Source organism: Trichechus manatus, unplaced genomic scaffold (assembly GCF_000243295.1).
Source record: "Trichechus manatus latirostris isolate Lorelei unplaced genomic scaffold, TriManLat1.0 scaffold00002, whole genome shotgun sequence".
In the NCBI taxonomy this organism is placed as follows: domain Eukaryota; kingdom Metazoa; phylum Chordata; class Mammalia; order Sirenia; family Trichechidae; genus Trichechus; species Trichechus manatus.
Genome location: NW_004443938.1, coordinates 23,340,263 through 23,360,893, shown reverse-complemented (window position 1 = coordinate 23,360,893; position 20,631 = coordinate 23,340,263). Strand labels below are relative to the sequence as shown.

At 41.8% G+C, this 20,631-nt stretch overlaps 1 protein-coding gene across 1 annotated transcript in view; it reads left to right on the top strand.

Moving 5' to 3' along the window:
• Positions 1-9,205: 9,205 nt before the first annotated feature.
• SASH1 (SAM and SH3 domain containing 1) overlaps positions 9,206-20,631 on the top strand; it is a 226,525-nt gene continuing 215,099 nt past the window's right edge. Inside the window, exon 1 of the mRNA XM_004368843.3 lies at positions 9,206-9,919. Within this exon, the coding sequence (XP_004368900.1) occupies positions 9,800-9,919 (120 nt within the window). The 5' untranslated portion in view covers positions 9,206-9,799. The remainder of the gene's footprint in view (positions 9,920-20,631) is intronic.

Here is a 20,631-nt window from a genome sequence, read left to right as displayed (position 1 = left end):
ATTCTAAAATTATAGAATTTTATAGCCAAAGGGAAATTTGAGAGTTTTTTTCGGGGGGGGGGTGCAGGGGAAGTGTCTTTATTTATTTATTTACTTATTTTCAGGAAGAGGAATGAGAGTGTCTCTTTTTAATAGTCGGCAGAGGAATTTTACTACCATAAAACATCTTGTTCTTTGTGATCCAAAATGTTGGCTCCTCTGTGAGAAATGTAGGGTAGAGGAAAGCAGAACCCTACACAGAGTTAACACCAGGGCTGGACAGTGCAGCTAAAGCTCACAGTTCTTCCTCACACAGTTTATATAGTAAATGGATGATATATAGATTGTGAGATAGAGATATATATGCCCAAACCATCCAGATTCATTGCCTCCAAGTCCATTCCAACTCATGGTTGTCCCATGTTACAGAGTAGAACTGCTCTATAGGGTTTTCTAGGCTGTAATCTTTACTGAAGCAGATCGCCAGTCCTTTCTTCCAAGGTGCCTCTGGGTAGACTCAAACCTCCAACCTTTTGGTAAACAGTAAAGCATGATAACTGTTTACACAACACAAGGACTTGTATCTATGTAGAGATATATGCAGAGAGAGGGAGAGACCTATAGCAGCTCTGTTCCTAATTGCCAATAATTGGAAGCAACTAAGATGTCCTTCAATAAGGTGAGTGGATAAACAAACTGTGGTACATCCATATGATGAAGTATCATTCATCAATAAAAAGAAATGAGCTGTCAAGCCACAAAAAGACATAGAAGAATCTCAAATGCATACTGCCAAGTGAAAGAAGCCAGTCTGAGAAGGTTACATACTGTATGATTCCAACTATATGACATTCCGAAAAGGCATAACTGGAGAGACAGTAAAAAGATCGGTGGTTGCCAGGAATTGTGGAGGGTGGGGAGGGCTGAATAAGTAGGTGGAGCTCAGGGGATTTTTAGAGTGGTGAAACTATTCTGTATGATACTCTAACAAGCATCAGTCAAAACCCACAGAACTGTACAACACAAAGTGAACCCTAATGTAAACTGTAGATTTTAGTTAATAATAAGTATCAATATTGGCTTATCAGTTGCTACAAATGTATCACATTAATGCAAGATGTTAATAACAGGGGAAACTGTGGGCGTGTGAAGAGGGAGTATGTGAAAACTCCCTGTGATTTCTACTCAATTTTTCTGTAAATCTAAAACTGCTCTAAAAAATAAAGTCTATTAATTAAAAAAGGAGCCCTCGTGGCACAGTGGTTAAAGCACTCAGCTGCTGATCAATGGATTGTCGTTTCGAACCCACCAGCCGCTCCACGGAAGAAAGATGTGGCAGTCTGCTTCCATAAAGATTACAGCCTTGGAAACCCTATAGGACAGTTCTCCTCTGCCTTGTAGGGTCGCTATGAGTCGGAACTGACTGGACAGCAACAGGTTTGGTTTTCTGGGTTATTAATTAAAGAAAAAAAAAGGTTGAGGGTAAAAAAGATGTCACATCTTTCTTTGTTTTAATAAGTCAACGTATTTTTCCTAGAATGTTACACTCACCTCAGTACCTTGTTTTTTAAGTTGTATGAAAGTGTCATTAATCATAAAATTTTGTTGTTGTTATTGGTCAGCCAAAATATTCTGGATATTACTTGAACTCTGAAGAAGATTGTAATGATCTTCTGTTTATTTGCATTAATTATGCAAGTGAGAATCTTTGTCCTGTGTACATAATATTATGGCACCTCAAAATAGCAGAACAACAGTTTTAACTGGACTTTTTAAACTTATTGGAAAAAAGTATTTACCGCAACCATGTTGAAGGAATAGAGACAGCTAAGTAAGCGTTGTCATAATGTAAAGTTTATAAAATGGACAGGATTGATGAAGCAATTTGGTTTGTGGATGATACTTCCCAGCTGTGCTTTTAAACGTGTACTTGCATAATTTGGAAGTATGTAAGCATAACTTCTGGTCTCTTATTAACACATTCCTTTTTTTTTCTGCTTACACGCTTCCTAGCTAAAAAGATAAATAACAGGGTATATGATGCAAAGATCATTCTCTCTCCATGCTTCCTTTTTGTTCTTCTCATAAGTGTCCAGTTGCTCTCATCTTAATGCAGAAGTACCTTGATGGTGAGTTGATGTCTTTTGGTCCTTTGCCTTAAACATCATGGAATTCAAGTCACATAGCACACATTTTTGATCCTCATGGGCACTTATAGACAGCCCACCCAGAACTTTGCTTCCTGTCTATAGTGTGGATTACTAAATAGTTCAGAATCCTAATATTTTTAAAGTACAAGTTGCTTTAGAAATCATCTAGCCTGATCCTACTATATAAAATGAAATACCAATCGTAGTACTATTATGTCTGATGGACTAATTCCCAGGCTGAACACCAGGCTTACATAACATCAACACAGATGAAAGCCTCTAACTGGGTAGGCATTAGCAGCAGCTCATATGGGGGCAGTGGCAGTTCAGTGGTAAAATTCTCACCGTCCATGCAGGAGACCTGGGTTTGATTCTGGATCAACATACTTCATGTGCAGCCACCACTCATGCGTCAGTGGAGACCTGCATGTTACTATGATACTAAACAGGTTTTAGTGGAGCTTGCAGACTAAGGCAGACTCGGAAGAAAGGCCTAGCAATCTAATTCCAAAAAACTCAGCCAAGACTACCCTATGGATCACAATGGTCCTGTCCCATTGTACAAGGGGTGACCAAGAGTCAAGGAAAGACTCAGCAGCAGCTAACAACAACAGCATCTCTAATCAGAGTGGAAGAAGAGATTTCAGAGAAAACTATTTATAGCCCTGCACATCCTCATTTCGCTTATTTACCTTTTCTCCCTAGCCTGTTATGACATCTTAGCTTTCTTTTAGTTTCTTTTTTGTTTGCATTGAGCTCTTTTCCCATCCTTTTTATCAAATGTTCTGTGATGGAGAGGCTTTTAACCAGGTGAACCTTTAGCATTGGGCTTGGCTCGCCTTTAAGGCACCTGTGAAAAAAATTTGTTTAGGAAAACTGTTTTAGGATTTCAGCCTTTCCTTGAAGTTCGTTCCCTCAAGGCATAGTGGAATGCACGTAGGAGTGCCCAGAGAGTGTTGCTGACGGTAGGCAAAAATGAAATGAGCTTATTATCTATTTTCATTGCTCAATTTCAGTGCTAGGCAGTGTGGTAAAAAAATAAATTGGACTCTTTATAATCTTTTAGATTTCATCTATGCTGTAAGCAGAAAATGCATTCTTGTCTTTTAAAACTAACAGGTATTTTGTAGCTGTGTTCCCAAAGCATGTGCTATTCCTATTGGTAATACATTTTAATTCCTGTATTTAATTGTCTGCCCTTTAAAACCAAATGTATCTGAGTATCTGATCTTAGAATCTCCATTTGATTGTCTCATTACAACTTGTTTTACCAATTAATTTTTAAAAATCTATTGGTATACTTTTTCAATATATTCTAGTTTAAAAGTTCATATATCCTTAGCAGTGTGCTCCTGTTTCTTACTGATACATCCATAGTTCCGCTAGAAACACGGTTCTCAAACTTCAGCATGCTCGCAGTCGCCTGGGGCAGCGGGGACTGTTACAACACAGACTGCTGGGGCCACCCCCAGAGTTTCTGATTCAGTAGGTCTGGGCTGTGGCCCAGGATTTATAGTTCTAACAAGGTCCCAGATGGTGGTAATGATTAGGTTCTCAGCCCCACAGTGCTCAAGATAAAATATTGGAAGAGATAATGGTTGCATGGACGAAGGTGGTGTAGTGGAAATGGAGAGAAGGGGATGAATCTGGCATGTATTTAAGAAGTGGAATGAACAGATTGATCCATGCTTTGGATGAGAGTGATGGTGAGGGGGAGGGAAGAAATCAGGAATGTCTCTGATGTTGGTAGCTTGAGTAAATGTATGGCTATAACAGAATACTCAAATGGGAAAGGAGCAGGGCAGGAGGCTGTGACGATGGTGGGACATTATAAATTTCATTTTGGAAATGTTAAAGAGTAAATAAAATATTTAGGTGGTAACCTTCTACCTCCATTACTCCGCAAGTGCATTTCGGGCTGGAGAATTCCTTTGTGTAACCCACAACATCTAGGTATGAATGAGGAAATTTCCTGTTTATGAGAGTGATGAGTGAGTAGGGTTGGAGAAAGCAAGGGAGGAAAAAAGCAAGGGGGGGTGGTTCAAATTCATTGGGATGTCTTCATTATCACAGACAACTTCCCAACAACCATATTAAATAGGCAGAGTCATTCCATTTTATAGATGAGATAAGTAACTTGCCCAATGTCTTATAGACACTTGAGTAAAGATTCAAACCGAGCTCTGTCTTGACCTCACTGTACTTGTGCTTTCTACTACTAACTTGGACCATTACTGCTCAGCAATGGATCGGTTACCTTTTCTTATACTGGAACGACCACTGCAATAGGCTGCAGGCAACACCCTACAACTTCTAGACTATTGGCTTTTAAACTTTTGTAATCTTGACCCACAGTAAGAACCACTTTTTACAAAGCAAGTCAGTATCCACATGTCTATGTGTGAATATATAGACATATACACATATATGTACATATGTACAACAACACAAATGAAACAAAATTTTCAAGAAATACTCCTTACTGGGATAGCTGCATTATCAGTATTTACTCTCAGAGCTGCACTCGGATTCTTTTCTTTTCATTCATTGCAATATAAATGCTTATTGGTTCCCCACAGAATTGATTTCACAACCAACTATTGGGTCTGTACTGAAAGGCTGGAAAAACTTCCTCTAGATCCCTTTCTGAGCTCACTCACCAACATCACGGCACTTCCAATGAGTTCAGTGAGAGCTGGTGGAAAGGTGAAAAAGTGAGAGTCCGATTCCTGTATATTTTCTGCATAAACATCTTCAGTGGAGTGTCTACACTTGCCTACCTTGCAGAGCTTTGTGAGAATCAAACTAATTAGATGAAAGGGCTTTTACAAGCAATAAGATCATTCTGACCATGATTCTTCCCCCTGTAGCTGTGTTCATTTGGACTGACCATTCAAATTCTCTGGAGCCCATTTCTTCATCTATACAATGAGGGATTTGACCCAGATCACCTCCAGGGCCCCTTTCAATCCTTACGGGCAATATTCCATTATAAAAAGCCCTTTGTAAATGCTAGCCTACGGAACTCCAGGATAGTGTGATGGTGATGGTGATGGTGGTGGTGATGGTGGTGGTGATGGTGATGGTGGTGGTGATGGTGGTGGTGATGATGATTCTTATACGAGGGAAGAGAAATTTTGTAAAAGAGCCCCTGCAGAAATTTTTGGAGATAAGGATTGCCATTGACTAAAGAAGAAAAGATTCAATCTTGAGAGCAGTAATCAGACTCCCTTTGAGCTAAAGCTCATGGAGTTAATAAGTAAAGAGATTCAGCTTCATTTTGAAACTAGCCAGCAAAATTATTCACGTTCCAGAAGTAGAAAAAGAACTTCAAACGTAAAATTTCACATTTACATACAGACAGCAAAATCATAGGCAGCAACATTTCCAAAATAGATAATTTATTTCATTTCCCTAACCATTTATTAGGGAGCACCAGGAAAATGAGCTTAAATATCTAGGTTAGATTGATTTTTTTAAGTGCCAAAATGCTGGCGAAGGTTTAGTTATATTGATGTGTATGTATGTGTTGTTGCTAAATAGTGCCTCTCTTTAGATGACCCCAAAGTATCACCTCTGAGGAGGTGGGTGGCAATTAGTGTGGCTTTGCCTCATCTTGGATGGGGAAACTGCAGCACACCAAAAGGTTAAATGCTTTGCCCCGGGTCTCCTGATGAATCAAGAAGAAAAAGACCTGTGATTGGTACCGGAGAGTCAGCCGTACCCTCACCCTGGCCCACACTGCCCTGTTTCTATGGCTTCTTGCCCAGTCACTTGCCAGAAAGTGTTCATACACAGAACAAACTGCTCTTTGGTGGAAGCAGCATGAGTTCTCGGTATTTTCTTGAATTTATAAAAGTACCACAGGGCTAATAAATGGAAATTCTTACACATACCAGTCATATCAACTCTAAAAGGCTATTTTACCTTTTCCCATCTGTCTTAGATGTCTAGTGCTGCTATAACAAAACTACCACTGAGTGGTTTTAAAGAACAGAAATTTATTTTCTCACAGTTTAACGCTGTTGCCTTCCAGTCAATTCCGACTCATAGCAAACCCATAGGACACAGTAGAACTGCCCCATAGGGCTTCTTAGGCTGTAATCTTTACGGAAGCAGACTGCCATATCTTTCTCCCATGGAGCGGCTTGGGGGTTCAAACTCCCCACCTTTTGGTTACAGCTGAGCGATTAACCACTGTGCCACCAGGGCTCCTCTTTCACAATTCAGGAGGATACAAGTCCAAATTCAGGGCACTGGCTCTTCCGTGCCTTGGTGATCTCCACATGACATCTTTTTTTTTTTTTTTTATTATGATGAAAACATAGAAACCAAAACATTCGACAACACAACAACTTCTACATTTACAATTCAATGACATTGATTACACTTTTCGTGGTCTGTGGGTGTGTATATGTGTGGAGTAAACAGGGGCATCTATCTTTATCCCAAGTAGCCCTGGTTGGCACAACGGTTAAAAGCTAGGCTGCTGCTAATTGAAAGGTTGGCAGTTCAATCGCACCCAGCAGCTCCTCAGGAGAAAGACCGGGTGATCTGCTTCTATAAAGATTACAGCCAAGAAAACCCTATGGGACAGTTCTCCTCTGTCACATGTGGTCTCTACGAGTCAAAAGTTAACTCCAAGGCACCTAACAACAACATCTGGTGTACTGGTTAAGAGCTACAGCTGCTGACCAAAAAGTTGGCAGTTTAAAACCACCAGGCGCTCCTTGGAAACCCTATGGGACAGTTCTACCCTGTCTTTAGGGTCGCTATGAGTCGGAATCAACTCGAGGGCAACGGGTTTGGTTTCTTTTTGGTTTTCCTGTGTCGAATCTGCTCTTTTTGCATCTAAAAAGAACAGACTTACTGGCCTTACAGAGACTGGGGAAACCCCAAAAGTATGGCCCCAGGACACTCTTCTAGCTCAGTAATGAAGTCACTCCTGAGGTTCACCATTCAGCCAAAGATCAGACAGGCCCTTCTTAGTCATCTAGGGCTGCTATAACAGAAATACCACAAGTGGACGGTTTTAACAAAGAGAAATTTATTCTCTCACAGTCCAGTAGGCTATGAGTCCAATTTCAGGGCATCAAATTCAGGAGAAGGCTTGCTCTCTCTGTTGGTTCTGGAGGAAGGTCCTTGTGATGCATCAGTCTTCCCTTGGTCTGGGAGCACCTCAGCACAGGAACCTTAGGACCAAAGGATGCGCTCTGCTCCCGGCACTGCTGTCTTGGTGGCATGAGGTTTCCATGTGTCTCGCTTGCTTCTCTCTTTTATATCTCAAAAGAGATTGGCTTAAGACACTATCTAATCTTATATACCTCATCAGTACAACGCCGATAATCCATCTTATTAGATCATAGTCATTGAATTTACAATACATAAGGAAATCACATCAGATTACAAAACGGTACACAATTATAAAATACTGGAATCATGACCCAGCCAAGTTGACAGATATTTTCGGGGGAAACAATTCAGTCCATGACAGGCCCATAAAACAAAACGAGACTAAATGGGCATACCAGTCCAAGGGTAAGGAAGCCGGGGGGAGGGGGACAAGAAAGCTGGTAATGGAGAACCCAAGGTCGAGAAGGGGAGAGTGTTGACACGTCATGAGATGGGCAACCAATGTCACAAAACAATATGTGTATTAATTGTTTAGTGAGAAACTAGTTTGCTCTGTAAACCTTCATCTAAAGTACAATAAAAAAAATTTTAAAAAAGTCATTAGGTTTTAAACACACCCACACTGATATGACCTCATTAACATAACAAAGTAGACTTTATTCCCAAACGGGATTACATCCATAGGTACAGGGGTTAGGATCCCAGCACATATTTTGGGGGAAGACAATTCAGTCCATAACACCATCATTTACTTATTTTAATATCTTTATAGATGCGACAATTAAAAAAACAAAAAACCCAATGACAACAACCAAACCACCAGTACTTCAACTAAATTTACTTGAAATCATAATATTATAGAGCATAAGGGAGCGTTGGAATCCATCTGGTCTACCTTCTGCACTGTCCTAGAAAAGCACCTGGCCTGGGCTACGTTGACTCTTAGTCCAGTGTTCCTTGCTGTTCAACACAATACCTCACTACTTGCAGGGAGAACTTTCTCATTGTTTTTCTTTCCATTTCAAAAAATGTTATCAGCAGGAATTATGCCTACAAATGTAATTCCTTTTGAGAAAGTATTTTACTTTTGAACTTTCCTATAAGGGTTATTCATTTGCATTGATTGGTACTCCCAGTAATTAATGCTTTAGTAAGGGAATTTCAAGTATGTCCCCTGATCCCCTTCCTTTTACGTGGGCTCAAGAAGGAAAGAAAGAAAAAACAGGAGAAGCCTCTAAAACAAGCAAGGCCTCTCTGCCCGGGGCGCCTCACCTGGTTCTTGGTACCACACTGCCCTTTAAGAGAGGGGCAGATTCTGTGTGGTTTCCTAACTGTTTCACACAGTGACCAATCACAAAATCAAATGGGGCACGTATCCTCTGAGTGGTTCTTAAAGAATGAATCCCAAGAGGAGAAATACCTCTACAGGGCTATTTCCCTCTTAAAATAAATCCGTCATGGAGTCTTCCCCTTGGAAAAACAAACACAGAGCCCCAAGTGTGGATTGGAAGAATGGCTACAAACATAACATTTCGTTTTGAAAATTGTCCTTCCCTACTGCCTTCATGTAAACGGACCATTGAAACCTAAAGCGCATTTGCTCTAAGTAGTTGAACCCCCCAGCAATGCTCTGCATTGTGGGCGCTCAGTAGCCAAAATGTGTCCCCCACGAATAAAAATGATACAAACAATGGCTCGAGCCCAAGGTTTCAATCCGTGTCTTCCAGCAAAGTCTCGGCTGACTGAGGCAGCGTTGTAATTCCTTAGGTGGCGCGACTTTACGAGAGGAGAGGCGTGGATGATAACGACACTACTTATGAACTCTTTCGGCAGTAGTAGTTTAAAGATTAACTTTCTCGAGTTTCAGCGACCCAATCTGTGGCAGCGAAGAGTTTGATTGGAAACGCGCAGGCCGGAGGCTGCGGCGCGGCTGCTCTTTCAACAGGCGATTTGTTCTCCTGTCTGGGGCTCATTTCCATGCAAAGAGCCTGACATCAGAGCACCTTTTGTTGCTAAACGCTTTCTTTAGCGTCGAGGGGAGAGAGTCATGTGGAGCTGGAAGAGCTCATTTTGAAGAGAGGGGTCCCAGGGAGTTGCTCCCATGTCCCCGAGGCACCACAGTCACCTCTGCAGGGCGCTGCCCAGGCTTGCTGAAGCAACGAGTCGCGTGCCGTAGTCAGTGGGTCCCCGTCACAGGAAGAGCCGCCTTGGCAGTGGGTTGAATTCTTCCTGGGCGGACAGAGTTCCCCGCTGTAAAGCCTAGTGGTGCGGACTTTGCCTTCGGCTACCCTGTGGCCGGGCTGAGTTGGGGTGGGAAAGTTTCTGGAGTTGTCAGTCGCGCGCGCAGCCCGCGGCCACCAAGATCCGCGGTGCGGGCGCCTGTGAGGGACCCCGCAGGGTGGGCGGGCCGCCGGGGGATGCGGCGCGGGGGCGCGGCTCGTTGACGCCGGGACCCGGTAGGGGCAGCCGGCCGTCGTCTGGTGCGGGCGAGGGCGCCCCGGGGACCTGGACGCCCGGCCCGTGCGCGCGACGCGGCCATGGAGGACGCGGGAGCAGCTGGCCCCGGGCCCGAGGAGGAGCCCGTGTCCGAGCCCGAGGCCGGCACTGGCATGTCCGAGGCGTTCTCCCGACTCTGGACGGATGTGATGGGGATCCTGGTGAGTTACCTGGGGAGGCGGGAGGTACGGGGAAGGTGGCATCGGAGCCCGCAGAACAGGGCACCCTTCTGAAAGGGGGAGCCCCCTTCTCGCTGCCTGACTTGGCCACTCTACTCATCAGAGTTCTTCTCTTGCTCTGGCTCTTCTGGGGTTAAATTACCCACGCTATAGGATTTCAAACCCTAATTAAAAAATAACCAGCCACAGGACACATCAAGGATTTTTTTTTTTTTAAAAAGATTGGGTATTGTAGTCAATAGTTTAATCTGGGACACCTGCTGAGTAGTTGACTTGGAAAAGACAAAAGATTTTTTCGAAGAGAGGATGTAAATAGAGAGAATTTGGCCATGTACTTTCATAGTTGGATTTGGGAGGAGGCTGATGTTACTGATGTTTATCTCTTCACCATTTGCTTGACCAAGAGAGGAAAAGTACCATTTCCTTACTCGGGACCCCCAAAGCTTACTGACTGTGTGTGTTTGCAGTTTTTCAACGCTTAGAATTACAGGATATTTATTAAGTGTTTGGGACTAGAAACAATGGGACTTATTTTGCTAAAACTGTACTGTCATGTATTTTGAAATGTCCAGTAACTAAAAATGCCCTTGGATTTGGCATAATTTCTGAAAATAGTTCTTCTAGATGGAGGATGAAGCTTTAACCTACTCAGGGTTTCATGCCTTTAAGAATTAGTAGATTTGCTTTGGTGGGGCTGTAAGTAGACAGGTAGATTGGGATCAGAGGTTTTTACAGTAAGACATTTTAATCTATATATAAAAGGTTAGTTTTAGTCAAAAGAGTTTGAAATTGCCAGTTGTGTAGATCATCAAACAAGGCTCTAGATTTACTCTGAAATCTTTTATTTTTCTAACAGGAGGAGGTATAGTTTTTAGAAAGAAACTCCTCTTTGGAGATGAGACACAGTGTACAATGTTTTAGCACAGTAATTAAGTTCTTGAGCTTTGGAGTGAGTTAGCTTGGGTCAAATGCCAGGTCTTCAGTGGACGGCCTGCATGATTTGGGCCAAGGAATTTAACCCCTCTGATTCGCGGTTTCATCATCTGAGCAATGAGGAAAGGAAGAGTTGCTTCTTGGGTTTTCTGAGATTTAGCCAAGTTGATGTGTATCAGTGCTCAGCATAGGGCTTGACATATAGTAGGTGCTCAGTAAATGGTAGCTGTATTTTTTTTTCCCCTGCAAGTGGAGTCTCATGTCTCATCTTTCCAGACATTCCTAGTCAAAGTTCCAGTTACTGTTCCATTTCAGGTGTCGTTGACATTTATGATTATTATTGTTCATAGAACCAGGAAGGTTGGTCAAAGATTTCTGTCATCTTTTCACTTGCTGGTATTTAAAATGTATATATTGTTTGAATTTAAAAGCTCTTTTACAATATGTGAACATTACAGATGGATATGACTCTTCACTGAAATTCCAGAAAAACCACTGAGTGTGTTAAAGTTATGTTGAAAGATTGCTTTTTTAAAGTTCATCAATCAGGAAGCCTATCTTGTTTTTTGATTAGATCCTGCTCTGCAAATCTTCAGTCACTGGGAAAATGCATTCGATAATTGTGTGGGATTTTACACATTTCATCCCTTATGAGCGTGTGGGCTGGGGGGACTTATATTGAAGTGTAGGCTCAGGGTTGTTTTGGGGTTTAGCAGGTGGTACTTTCTGAAGATTGTCTTTGCCTTCTCTGGCAGATTCCAGCGCTGCTTGGTCGGTTGTGGCAGAGTGTTCTTTGGCTGACTTAAAAGATGGGGTGGGGCTCAAGGAGCTCAAACCTGTTATTCAAAGGGCAGATGCAAGAGAAAAGAAAATATGTACTTCTTACAGAGCTAATGGTTCAGTGTGAGGCTGGAAAGAATGTAAAGCTCGTCCCAAACAGGTTATGCTCACTTATGTTTTTGCATACTTTTATACAGCCTTATTTTCCTTAGGGGTAAGCTTGGGTGTTAGGGTTGTTCCTTAGTAAAACTTAAATGAAGGCTACTTTACTTCTCCTTTGTACATGCGGGTAGGAAGACACCAGGTTAAAGGGGGAGGATCTTCGTTCTACTAGTAAAAAGCTGTCACCCAAGTATTTATAAGTAAACACATCTTTAGGGGAATATATCAAGACATAACACTGATGGTTGATGTTCCCAGTTCTTACTGAAATAAAAGACACCATGAACTCCATTTTGTATTTAAAATATGGGATTTTAGCCATCAACTTAAGCCTAGGCGTGTGCAGTGACTTGACGGGTGGCACATACCTTGTTAGTGACAATGTCAGGCTGGAGCCCAGCTCTCTGACCCTTACCATCAGGAGCTGGACATTTTAATACTCCAGAGTTAACTGCCTCAGATCAACATAATAGAAATGTAACTTTGTCCAGTATTTTAAGTACAATGCTGCTTGAATGATTCTTTTTCAATACAGAAGTTGAGGAGAGGGGATCAGAGGTGGTCGAAGAATTACACATCTAAACGTCGTACTTAACTGATTTCAACCACAGTTGCAACTTTACTTTCTTAGATTCTTCTGTGTGTAAAAATCAAACCTCATAGCTTATTGGATAAAAATATTTTTTGGGTGAATGAGCACAGTAACCCTTTTCTGACAGTATAGAGAGGCATCTGTCTGCCCAGGGATTTTGTTGGTTTTAAACCAGTGGAGGGTGTTGCCCAGGAGTCGTAAACCAAAACCCACTGCCTTCTAGTTGATTCTGACTCCTAGCGACCCTGTAGGACAGAGTAGAACTTCCCCATAGGGTTTCCAAGGCTGTAATCTTTAAGGAAGCAGACTGCCGGGTCTTTCTCCCCTGAAGCAGCTGGTGGGTTTGAACGCCAACCTTTCGGTTAGCAGCAGAGCTTGACCACTGTGCCACCAGGGCTGCTTCTAAGAGTTGTAGATCTCAGTAAATTCGGGATGGTTGTTTGAGTTCATTAGGACACATTTTTGCATTTAAATTAATTCAATCAATGCACAGTTCAGCACCAAATAGTTGCTTTTAGATAATTTTTAACAAAGTGCTCATTTTAGAGAAGAAATAATACTATATGGCATGAAAATGTTTGACTAGTGCTAGGATGAACCTTGGTTCTCAGAAGGAATGCTAATAGGGGAATATTTAAATAGACACAGAATTAAGAGACGATGAGCTTTACCAAAACACTAGATTGTGAGTGCTTGGAGGGCAGGGTCAGTATCTTACACTTTTTTTATCTCCAGTAAGTGCTTGGGACTTACTGGAGAACGTGGTTCTGTTAATGAAAAAGGGAAAAAGTATGTACTTCTTAAATGTAGGTGTGACATCAAAGCACAATTCTGTAAAGACTCATGAACCCACTCTAATGGGGTGCATTTATGAAGATGTTAGTAAATTCTGCTCATGCTGAAGCTACTATTTGGGCATTTCCATCATGCAGACTAAAATCCTGGCCCTTCCAGTGGAAATGGTAATGGTAAATTGCAACAGTTGGTAAGCGCCGAGCAATCACACCATGGCGTTCTTGTGAAATGTATTTTATTCACTAAATCTGCAACCTGTGGGCTTTCTAAGAGGTTTTCTGAGCATATCACCTTTCAGTATGACAGGCTTAGGCGTCTGCTGGGAGGTGTAAAATGAGTTAGAATCCTGTGGGATTTTACGCTTTTTTATCACTCCATGGTTGCAGACATAACATTCCTTTCTGGGGGGAGCTGTTGGTGTTGGTTGTTTTGAAGAGTAGCAATTGCCAAGGTTACTAGATATGGTAGATTGTTAATTTTTCTGATTATTCATTTAGTAAATTGTGATGGTTCTTTAGCTTTAGCCTCCAGAATTTGATGATCAGTAAAACTGAGCCTGGTCTACGGGGGCACTTGGTCTTTAAAGCTACTTAACTATTAACAAAGGAGCCCTGGTGGCACAGTGGTGAAGTGCTCGGCTGCTAACTGATAGGTCGGCGATTCGAACCCACCAGCAGCTCTTTGGGAAAAAGATGTGGCAGTTGGCTTCCGTAAAGATTCCAGCCTTGGAAACCCTGAGGCAGTTCAACTCTGTCCTGTAGGGTTGCTATGAGTCCGAGTCGGCTTGAGGGCAATGGGCTTAGTTTTGGTTTTGTTAACTGTTAACTGTAGAGGGAGGGGATGGGGGTTAGTCAGTGCCTGTTGTTTGCAGGATCCTGCAATGTGCACCTCCCCCAAGCCTTAAATTTCCTCTGTTCCCTGCTCTGTTCCTACAATTTACGCCCATTTCTCTACAGTGCTTAGTAAATATCCATTGTGTACACACCCCCACCCCCCACCCCACTCCAGGTCCTATACAAGTTACAGAAAAGTATGTAGCTGTCTTCTGTCCACAAAACTGTTGAGTTTATCCTGTCTTGCTATTTACTCATCTTTTTTTTTTTTTTTTAACCCTCCTTTTGTTGTTTTAAGGCGCCCTGGTGGTGCAGTGGTTAAAGTGCTTGGCTGCAACCGAAAGGTCGGCGGTTCAAACCCCATCAGCTGCTCCGCAGGAGAAAGATGTGGCAGTCTGCTTTCATAAAGATTTACAGCCTTGGAAACCTTATGGGGCCCTTCTACTCTGTCCTACAGAAGCTCTATGAGTCAGAATCAACTCTATGGCAGAGGGTTTGGTTTGTTGTTTTGTTGTTTTGGGCAAAGTGTAGGGGAGAGGAGGTGTAGTTGAGGCCCTTAAAACCAAACAAAACCCGTTGCTGTCCAGTCAATTCTGACTCATAGCGACCTTAGGGGACTTTTAAAAGGCAAACTCCTTTGAAAGCAGTTAATTTACATGTTCTCTTGGAAGGTGTCTTACATTAAGCCCATCAGCTAATGACTTAATTAATTTTAAGTCCTAGAATTTGAGAGCCAACCACAGTTTCAAATATTCTGACTTCATCTTAATTTTATGTTTCTTTTGGCCAGCTGAAAGCCTTATGGCTTTTATAAGTGGAGACACTGGCCGAGTGATGTAGTGTGAGGGGCGGAAGGGACCTTGGAAACAACCTCTCAGCACCCTCATTTAGAGAGGAGGAATGGAAGGGCCCCAGAGTTTAATGACTTAATTCAAGGTAGCAGAGAGGAGACCAGAACCCAGGCATCCTGATTTTCAATTCTTTGCTAAAGACAAAGTTAATTTCTCTCATAATTTTGGCTCGGGTGGCTAAGTCTTTTCCTGGGAAAGGAGACCCCTGTGCTCAATGAAGAGTAATGCTATCATTGACCTTTCTTTCATGCTTTCATGCTCCCCTCCTCCCCTACTCCCTTTCTGCCTCCGTTTCCCGTGCTCTGTCTTCTTCCGTTTGCTCAGAATTATAACCCTTCCCTCTTCTTCTTGGCTTGTTACTGATATCCTGGTTTTTCATCTTTTACTCCAGTTAAAAAAAACAAAGAACCAAACCCATTGTCGACAGTCAATTTCTACTGATGGCAACCCCATGTGTGTCAGAGTACAGCTGCTTCATAGGGGTTTTCTTGGCTGTAATCTTTGCAGAAGCAGACTGCCAGGCCTTTCTTCCAAGGCTCTGCTGGGTGGGTCCAGACCGACCACCTTTAGGTTAGCAGAGGAGCACAAACCGTTTTGGACACCCAGGGATGTACTTACTCCAATTTAGGACATCATGCTTGGTAAAGTAGAGGGTCAGCAAAAAAGAAGACCATTGATGAATTGGATTGACACAATGGCTGCAACAATGGGCTCAAACATAACAATGATTGTGAGGGTGGCACGGGACCAAACAGTGTTTTGTTCTGTTGTGCATAGGGTTGCTGTGAGTCGCAATCGACTCCACAGCACCTAACCATAAAAAGTGCAGCTCTCTGGGGACGGGGAGGAGGAGGCATGCTCACAAGTACTGAGACCAGGTTCAGGGCCCTGGTCAGTGCCTTAACTTCCCCGGTTCTCTCCAGCAGTATGACTAGTATTAGCGTCCCTGTTTTACAGTTGAGAGGTAAACTGTAATTTAGTCATAGCCTAAATTACACCAATGGTAAACGGAGGAGTTAGGCTTTGGATCTCCTGTTATTTCCCTAAAATGAACTCCTAGTTGGAATTTTATAGTTCATTCATTTACACATCTGTTGAGACATTTTTTGGCTCTCACTTTTTTGGTGTAAACTACTGAGGGAAGGATTAGCAGTTCATGCCCCTGACTTCTAGAAAGGTACAGTTTTGCAGGAAAACCAGTCTCTTCTTCCCCTCCTCTCCCCGCCCCCTATAATACACAACCTCACAGGGCGTGGGCCAGAAGTTAGGAGGGCAGCGTCCCATAGGTGCAGAGGAGTCCAGTTTCCAGAAATTCCTTTCCATTTTGGCCCCAGTGGAGGATTAGGGAGGAAAGGTGGGAGGAAGGGTATTCTGGGCAGAGCGAGGCCAAACAAAGGTGTGGGAGCATAGAGGACGGGGATGAGTGCTGGATCACACCCACTGTGGCTCCAATACTGCATATTTTTTAAAACTAGCACATGATGGGATCGCTCCTGTGTTTTAGAAAAGTAAGTTAGGCTGGTGTGGGCGATGATTTGGAGTTACAAGAGTTTGCAGGAAGAAAGCTACTTTAGTGATCCAGGCAAGAGCTGGTGAGAGCCTGGTCGCCATGTTTGTTAATCGCATCAGTTCTCTCACCTAGCTTCCCTCAGGCCCAGTATTTTACTCCGTATCTATAATGTTGTAATGGTTAAGCGCTCGGCTGCTAACTGAAGGGTCAGCAGTTCGAACCCACCAGCCACTCCACCGGAGAAAGACCTGGTAGTCTGCTTCCATAAAGATTAATCCATTGCTATCAAGTCAATTCTGACTCACAGCAACCCTATAGAACAGAGTAGAACTACCCTGTAGAGTTTCCAAGGAGCAGCTGGTAGATTCAAACTACTGACCTTTCAGATAGCAGCAATCTCTTAACCTCTTAACCACTGTGCCGTCAGGGCCTGCCTTGGAAACCCTGTGGGGTAGTTCTGCTCTTTCCTACAGTGTCACTGTAAGTCGGAATCGACTCCAGGGCGTTGGTTTGGTTTTCTATAATTAACAAGAATGGCTGCATGGTAACTTTCTTTTGTAATTCTTTTAAGCTCTAGAGTGGGCTGAGTTAATGTAAGAAAATCTTAGAGATGTTGTATGTCTTGTAATTTTTTTTTTCCTAAGGATTCTCCCATGTCTCTCATTCTCTTATACACACACATACACACACGTACACATATCTCTGCCTACTTATGTTTGACTGAATGCTATGGTTTCTTAAAGAGGAGAATTATTATTTGTAAGAATATGCACACAAAGCTATAGCTAAATGATGTTTTAAATCCATCTTTTAAAAGCTAATACTAGACAGTGAAGTAGAGAAAAAGATTCAGTTCTACAAAATTCACAGAGAAATCTGTAGCTTAATTTTACACAGGGCATAAGAGGAGAACCTGACATTAGAAGCTGTCATATATTCTTTTTTGTTTATTTTCTTTAATTTGGAAAGACTATTTTAGATGATAGGAATGTGTATTTTAGGTCGTTTTAATTTTTAAAATATATTCTCAGCTATTAATTTTGAAATAACTTTAGACTTTCAAAAAAGTTCCATGGATTATGTACAAAGATTCCATATGTCTTTCATCCAGTTTCCCCAATAAATGTTAACAGCTTCCATAACTGTAGTACAATTGTCTAACTTAGGAAATTGACGTTGATACAATACAATCTAATGTATTCTTTTTAAGAATGCTGTGGTACTACAAATTTGTCTTGGGTTGAAGACTTCACCATCATAATCCCAAGTGTGATAGATGATGTACTCACCATGGTTTACACATATCCTTCTCATAGTAGACATGAAATTGATCTAAAAATAGTGAATTAAAATGGATAGAGGCTAAGACTGTAAGAATTAACCAAATCTTCAGACTCATTTTGAGGTAAAATGTGTTTTTTTTACCACACAGAATTGTAATTTTCCAAATAGAATGCTCATTTATTACAGTAATTTACTTTTGGTAATGAGACCCAAGAATGGTGGATTTGTTCCTTATTAGCTTTGCCCCCAGCCAGCTGTCTAGTCTTCCTTCTTTTGTTCCATAAAATGTTTCACTGACAGCATGAATTCTTTATGGGAAAGACCATCTCATGGAGATAACCGATCTTGTCTCTTTGTTCTTGCATGTCAGGTCACATAATACAGATGTCTCCATCAAGGGGCCTGGGTATCAAGGCACTCTGGTGTCTGTGAGATGCAGAAGACAAAAGCTTGATAATGGGATAGTTTTTCCTCTCTGTAATCAGTATTTTTTTCTTTTCTGGAGAGATCTCTTTCTATGTCTTACCTTTCCAAGATGGTTGGTGAAAACATTAAAATATTTGTATTTATAATGAATGCTCTTCAAACTATTGTTCCACGTGGGCAGTTCGTCCATAGAGATACACTGCAGTTCTCCTTGGGGGTCTTTGACGCAGATTCAGTTGTTAGTTTTGGCGTTTCGTTCGTTAGTTTGATTTAGCTGCAAGTAGTGAGCAAGGAGGGTCTAGTATGTCTGTGCTTAGTGGGGGCTTCATTCTTTCTCCTGGCATGCAAATAATAGTGGAAATAAAAGTGAAAGAAAAATAAATACATGGAAAGAGTCATACAATTTTAACTAAAAGTGCTATTGAGGAACACAATAAAAAACCTTGGTATGTGTCCTGAGCCCTAGCTACTTTTAAAATTTATCTTGGGCACCCTCAACTTTATTGACTTTAGTACCTCTCCCTAAGGCTTGCTGTCAGCCAACAGATTTTTTCACTAGAGCTAAAGAAAATGTTTATATGATTTGTGTGTGGGCGTGTGCTTTTAAAAATATTGTGTTTCTATATGAAGTATATTCTAGCCCAAGAATATGTATCTTTGCAATAGGCTTACAACATTTTTAGAGGATTTTAAAAACTTCATTTGTAAAGTAAGCCAAATTTGCAGATTTCCTTGATTGGAAATGCACCAGGGTTAAAAAAAAAAAGTTTTTAAAGAGAAAAGATACCCTTAATTATTGAATTAAAACATTTAGAGACAAAAATTTAATTAAGCATTTCTTACTAGATTGAAAGGCGGTATGTATGGTGGTTAAGAGCACAGGAACTAGTTCAGATTGTTTGACTTCAAATCCCGGTTTCAACTTTCAGTAGACACGTAACCTGGGTGAGTTGCTTTCCCATTCATCGCCTCAGTTTCCTCATCTGTGAAATGAGGATGATAGCCACTCACACTTTTGGGTTCTTTGTGAAGATTAATTGAATCACTAGAACTGGGCATGAGGTAAGGGAAACAGTTCGTAAATGTTTTATTGTGTTGTTGGGTATAGTGACCCCATGTGATGGAGTAGAACTGCCCCATAGGGTAAAACTACCCGATAGGGTTTTCTTGGCTGTAATCTTTACAGAAGCAGATATCCAGGCCTTTCTTCCTCAGAGCTGCTGGGTGAATTTGAATCACCAACCTTTTTGTTAACAGCCATGTAGTTAACTGTTGCGCCACCAGAGCGCCTTCGTAAATGTTTTTTCCTGTTGCCTTAGAGTTGATTCCAACTCACAGCTACTCTATAGGAGAGAGTAGAACTGCCCCACAGGGTTTCCAAGGCTGTAATCTTTATGGAAGCAGACTGCCACATCTTTCTCCTGTGGAGCAGCTGGTGGGTTTGAACTGCCAGCCTTTTGGTTATCAGCCGAGCGTTTAACCACTGAGCCACCAGGGCTCCCCAGACTTTGAAACTCTCTGGGGCAGTTCTGCTCTGTCCCACTAGGGTTCCTATGAGTCGGAATTGACTCAACGGCAATGGGTTTGGTTTTTGTTTTTTTTTTTTTGGTTACTCGAAAGGAAGAAAAAGTATGAATGCCTTTGAATAACCAGGATTTTTTGGAGACAAGATATTTGTAATGAAATCGTATTTTCTATTTAAATGATACCCAGGTTGCTATTTTCAGTTCATTTTGTGGCTAAGTAGCACAATAATATAAGAGCTCTTTTTAATAGGTGACTTATTAGAAACACGTAAAATATTAAAAGCATCTGCTTAACTAATGATTTCATATTTCGAGTGCTGGACTCCTGAATGCACTAAATCTATTTTCATTATCCTGATTCTTTTTTTAAAGACTGTTTTCCCAGGGTTTCATTGAATTAGCAGCTGTTTCTGTCAGGGTTGCAAATCATTCACTCTGGATCTTTGACTTTTAAATTAGGAGTCTTCAGTCTCCAATCAAATAATTTATGAAGGTGTCACATGGTGTCGTGCTGAGGCACTGGGTGTTAACAAACGGTTAAGCGCTTAACCGAAAGGTTGGTGATTTGAACCCATCCAGAGGCGCCTCGGAAGACAGGCCTGGAAGTTTGCTTTTGAAAGGTCACAACCTTGAAAACCCTGTGGACTAGTTCTACTCAGCACACATGGGGTCACCATGAGTCGGAATCTACTCAACTACAATTAACAACAATCACATGGTAGAGGTCCTGTTGTTGCTGTGTGCCATTGAGTTGATCCCAACTCTTAGTGACCCCGTATGATAGAGTAGAAGTGCCCCCATAGGGTTTCCTAGGCTGCAGTCTTTACGGAAGGGACCCTGCTAAAGCAGTGATTAAGCACTCACCTGCTAACCAAGAGGGCAGCAGCTTGAACCCACCATCCACTCCACGAGAAAAAGATGTTGAAGTTTGCTTCTGTAAAAATCACAGCCTTGGAAACCCTATGGGACAGTTCTGCTCTGTCCTATAGGTTCACCATGAGT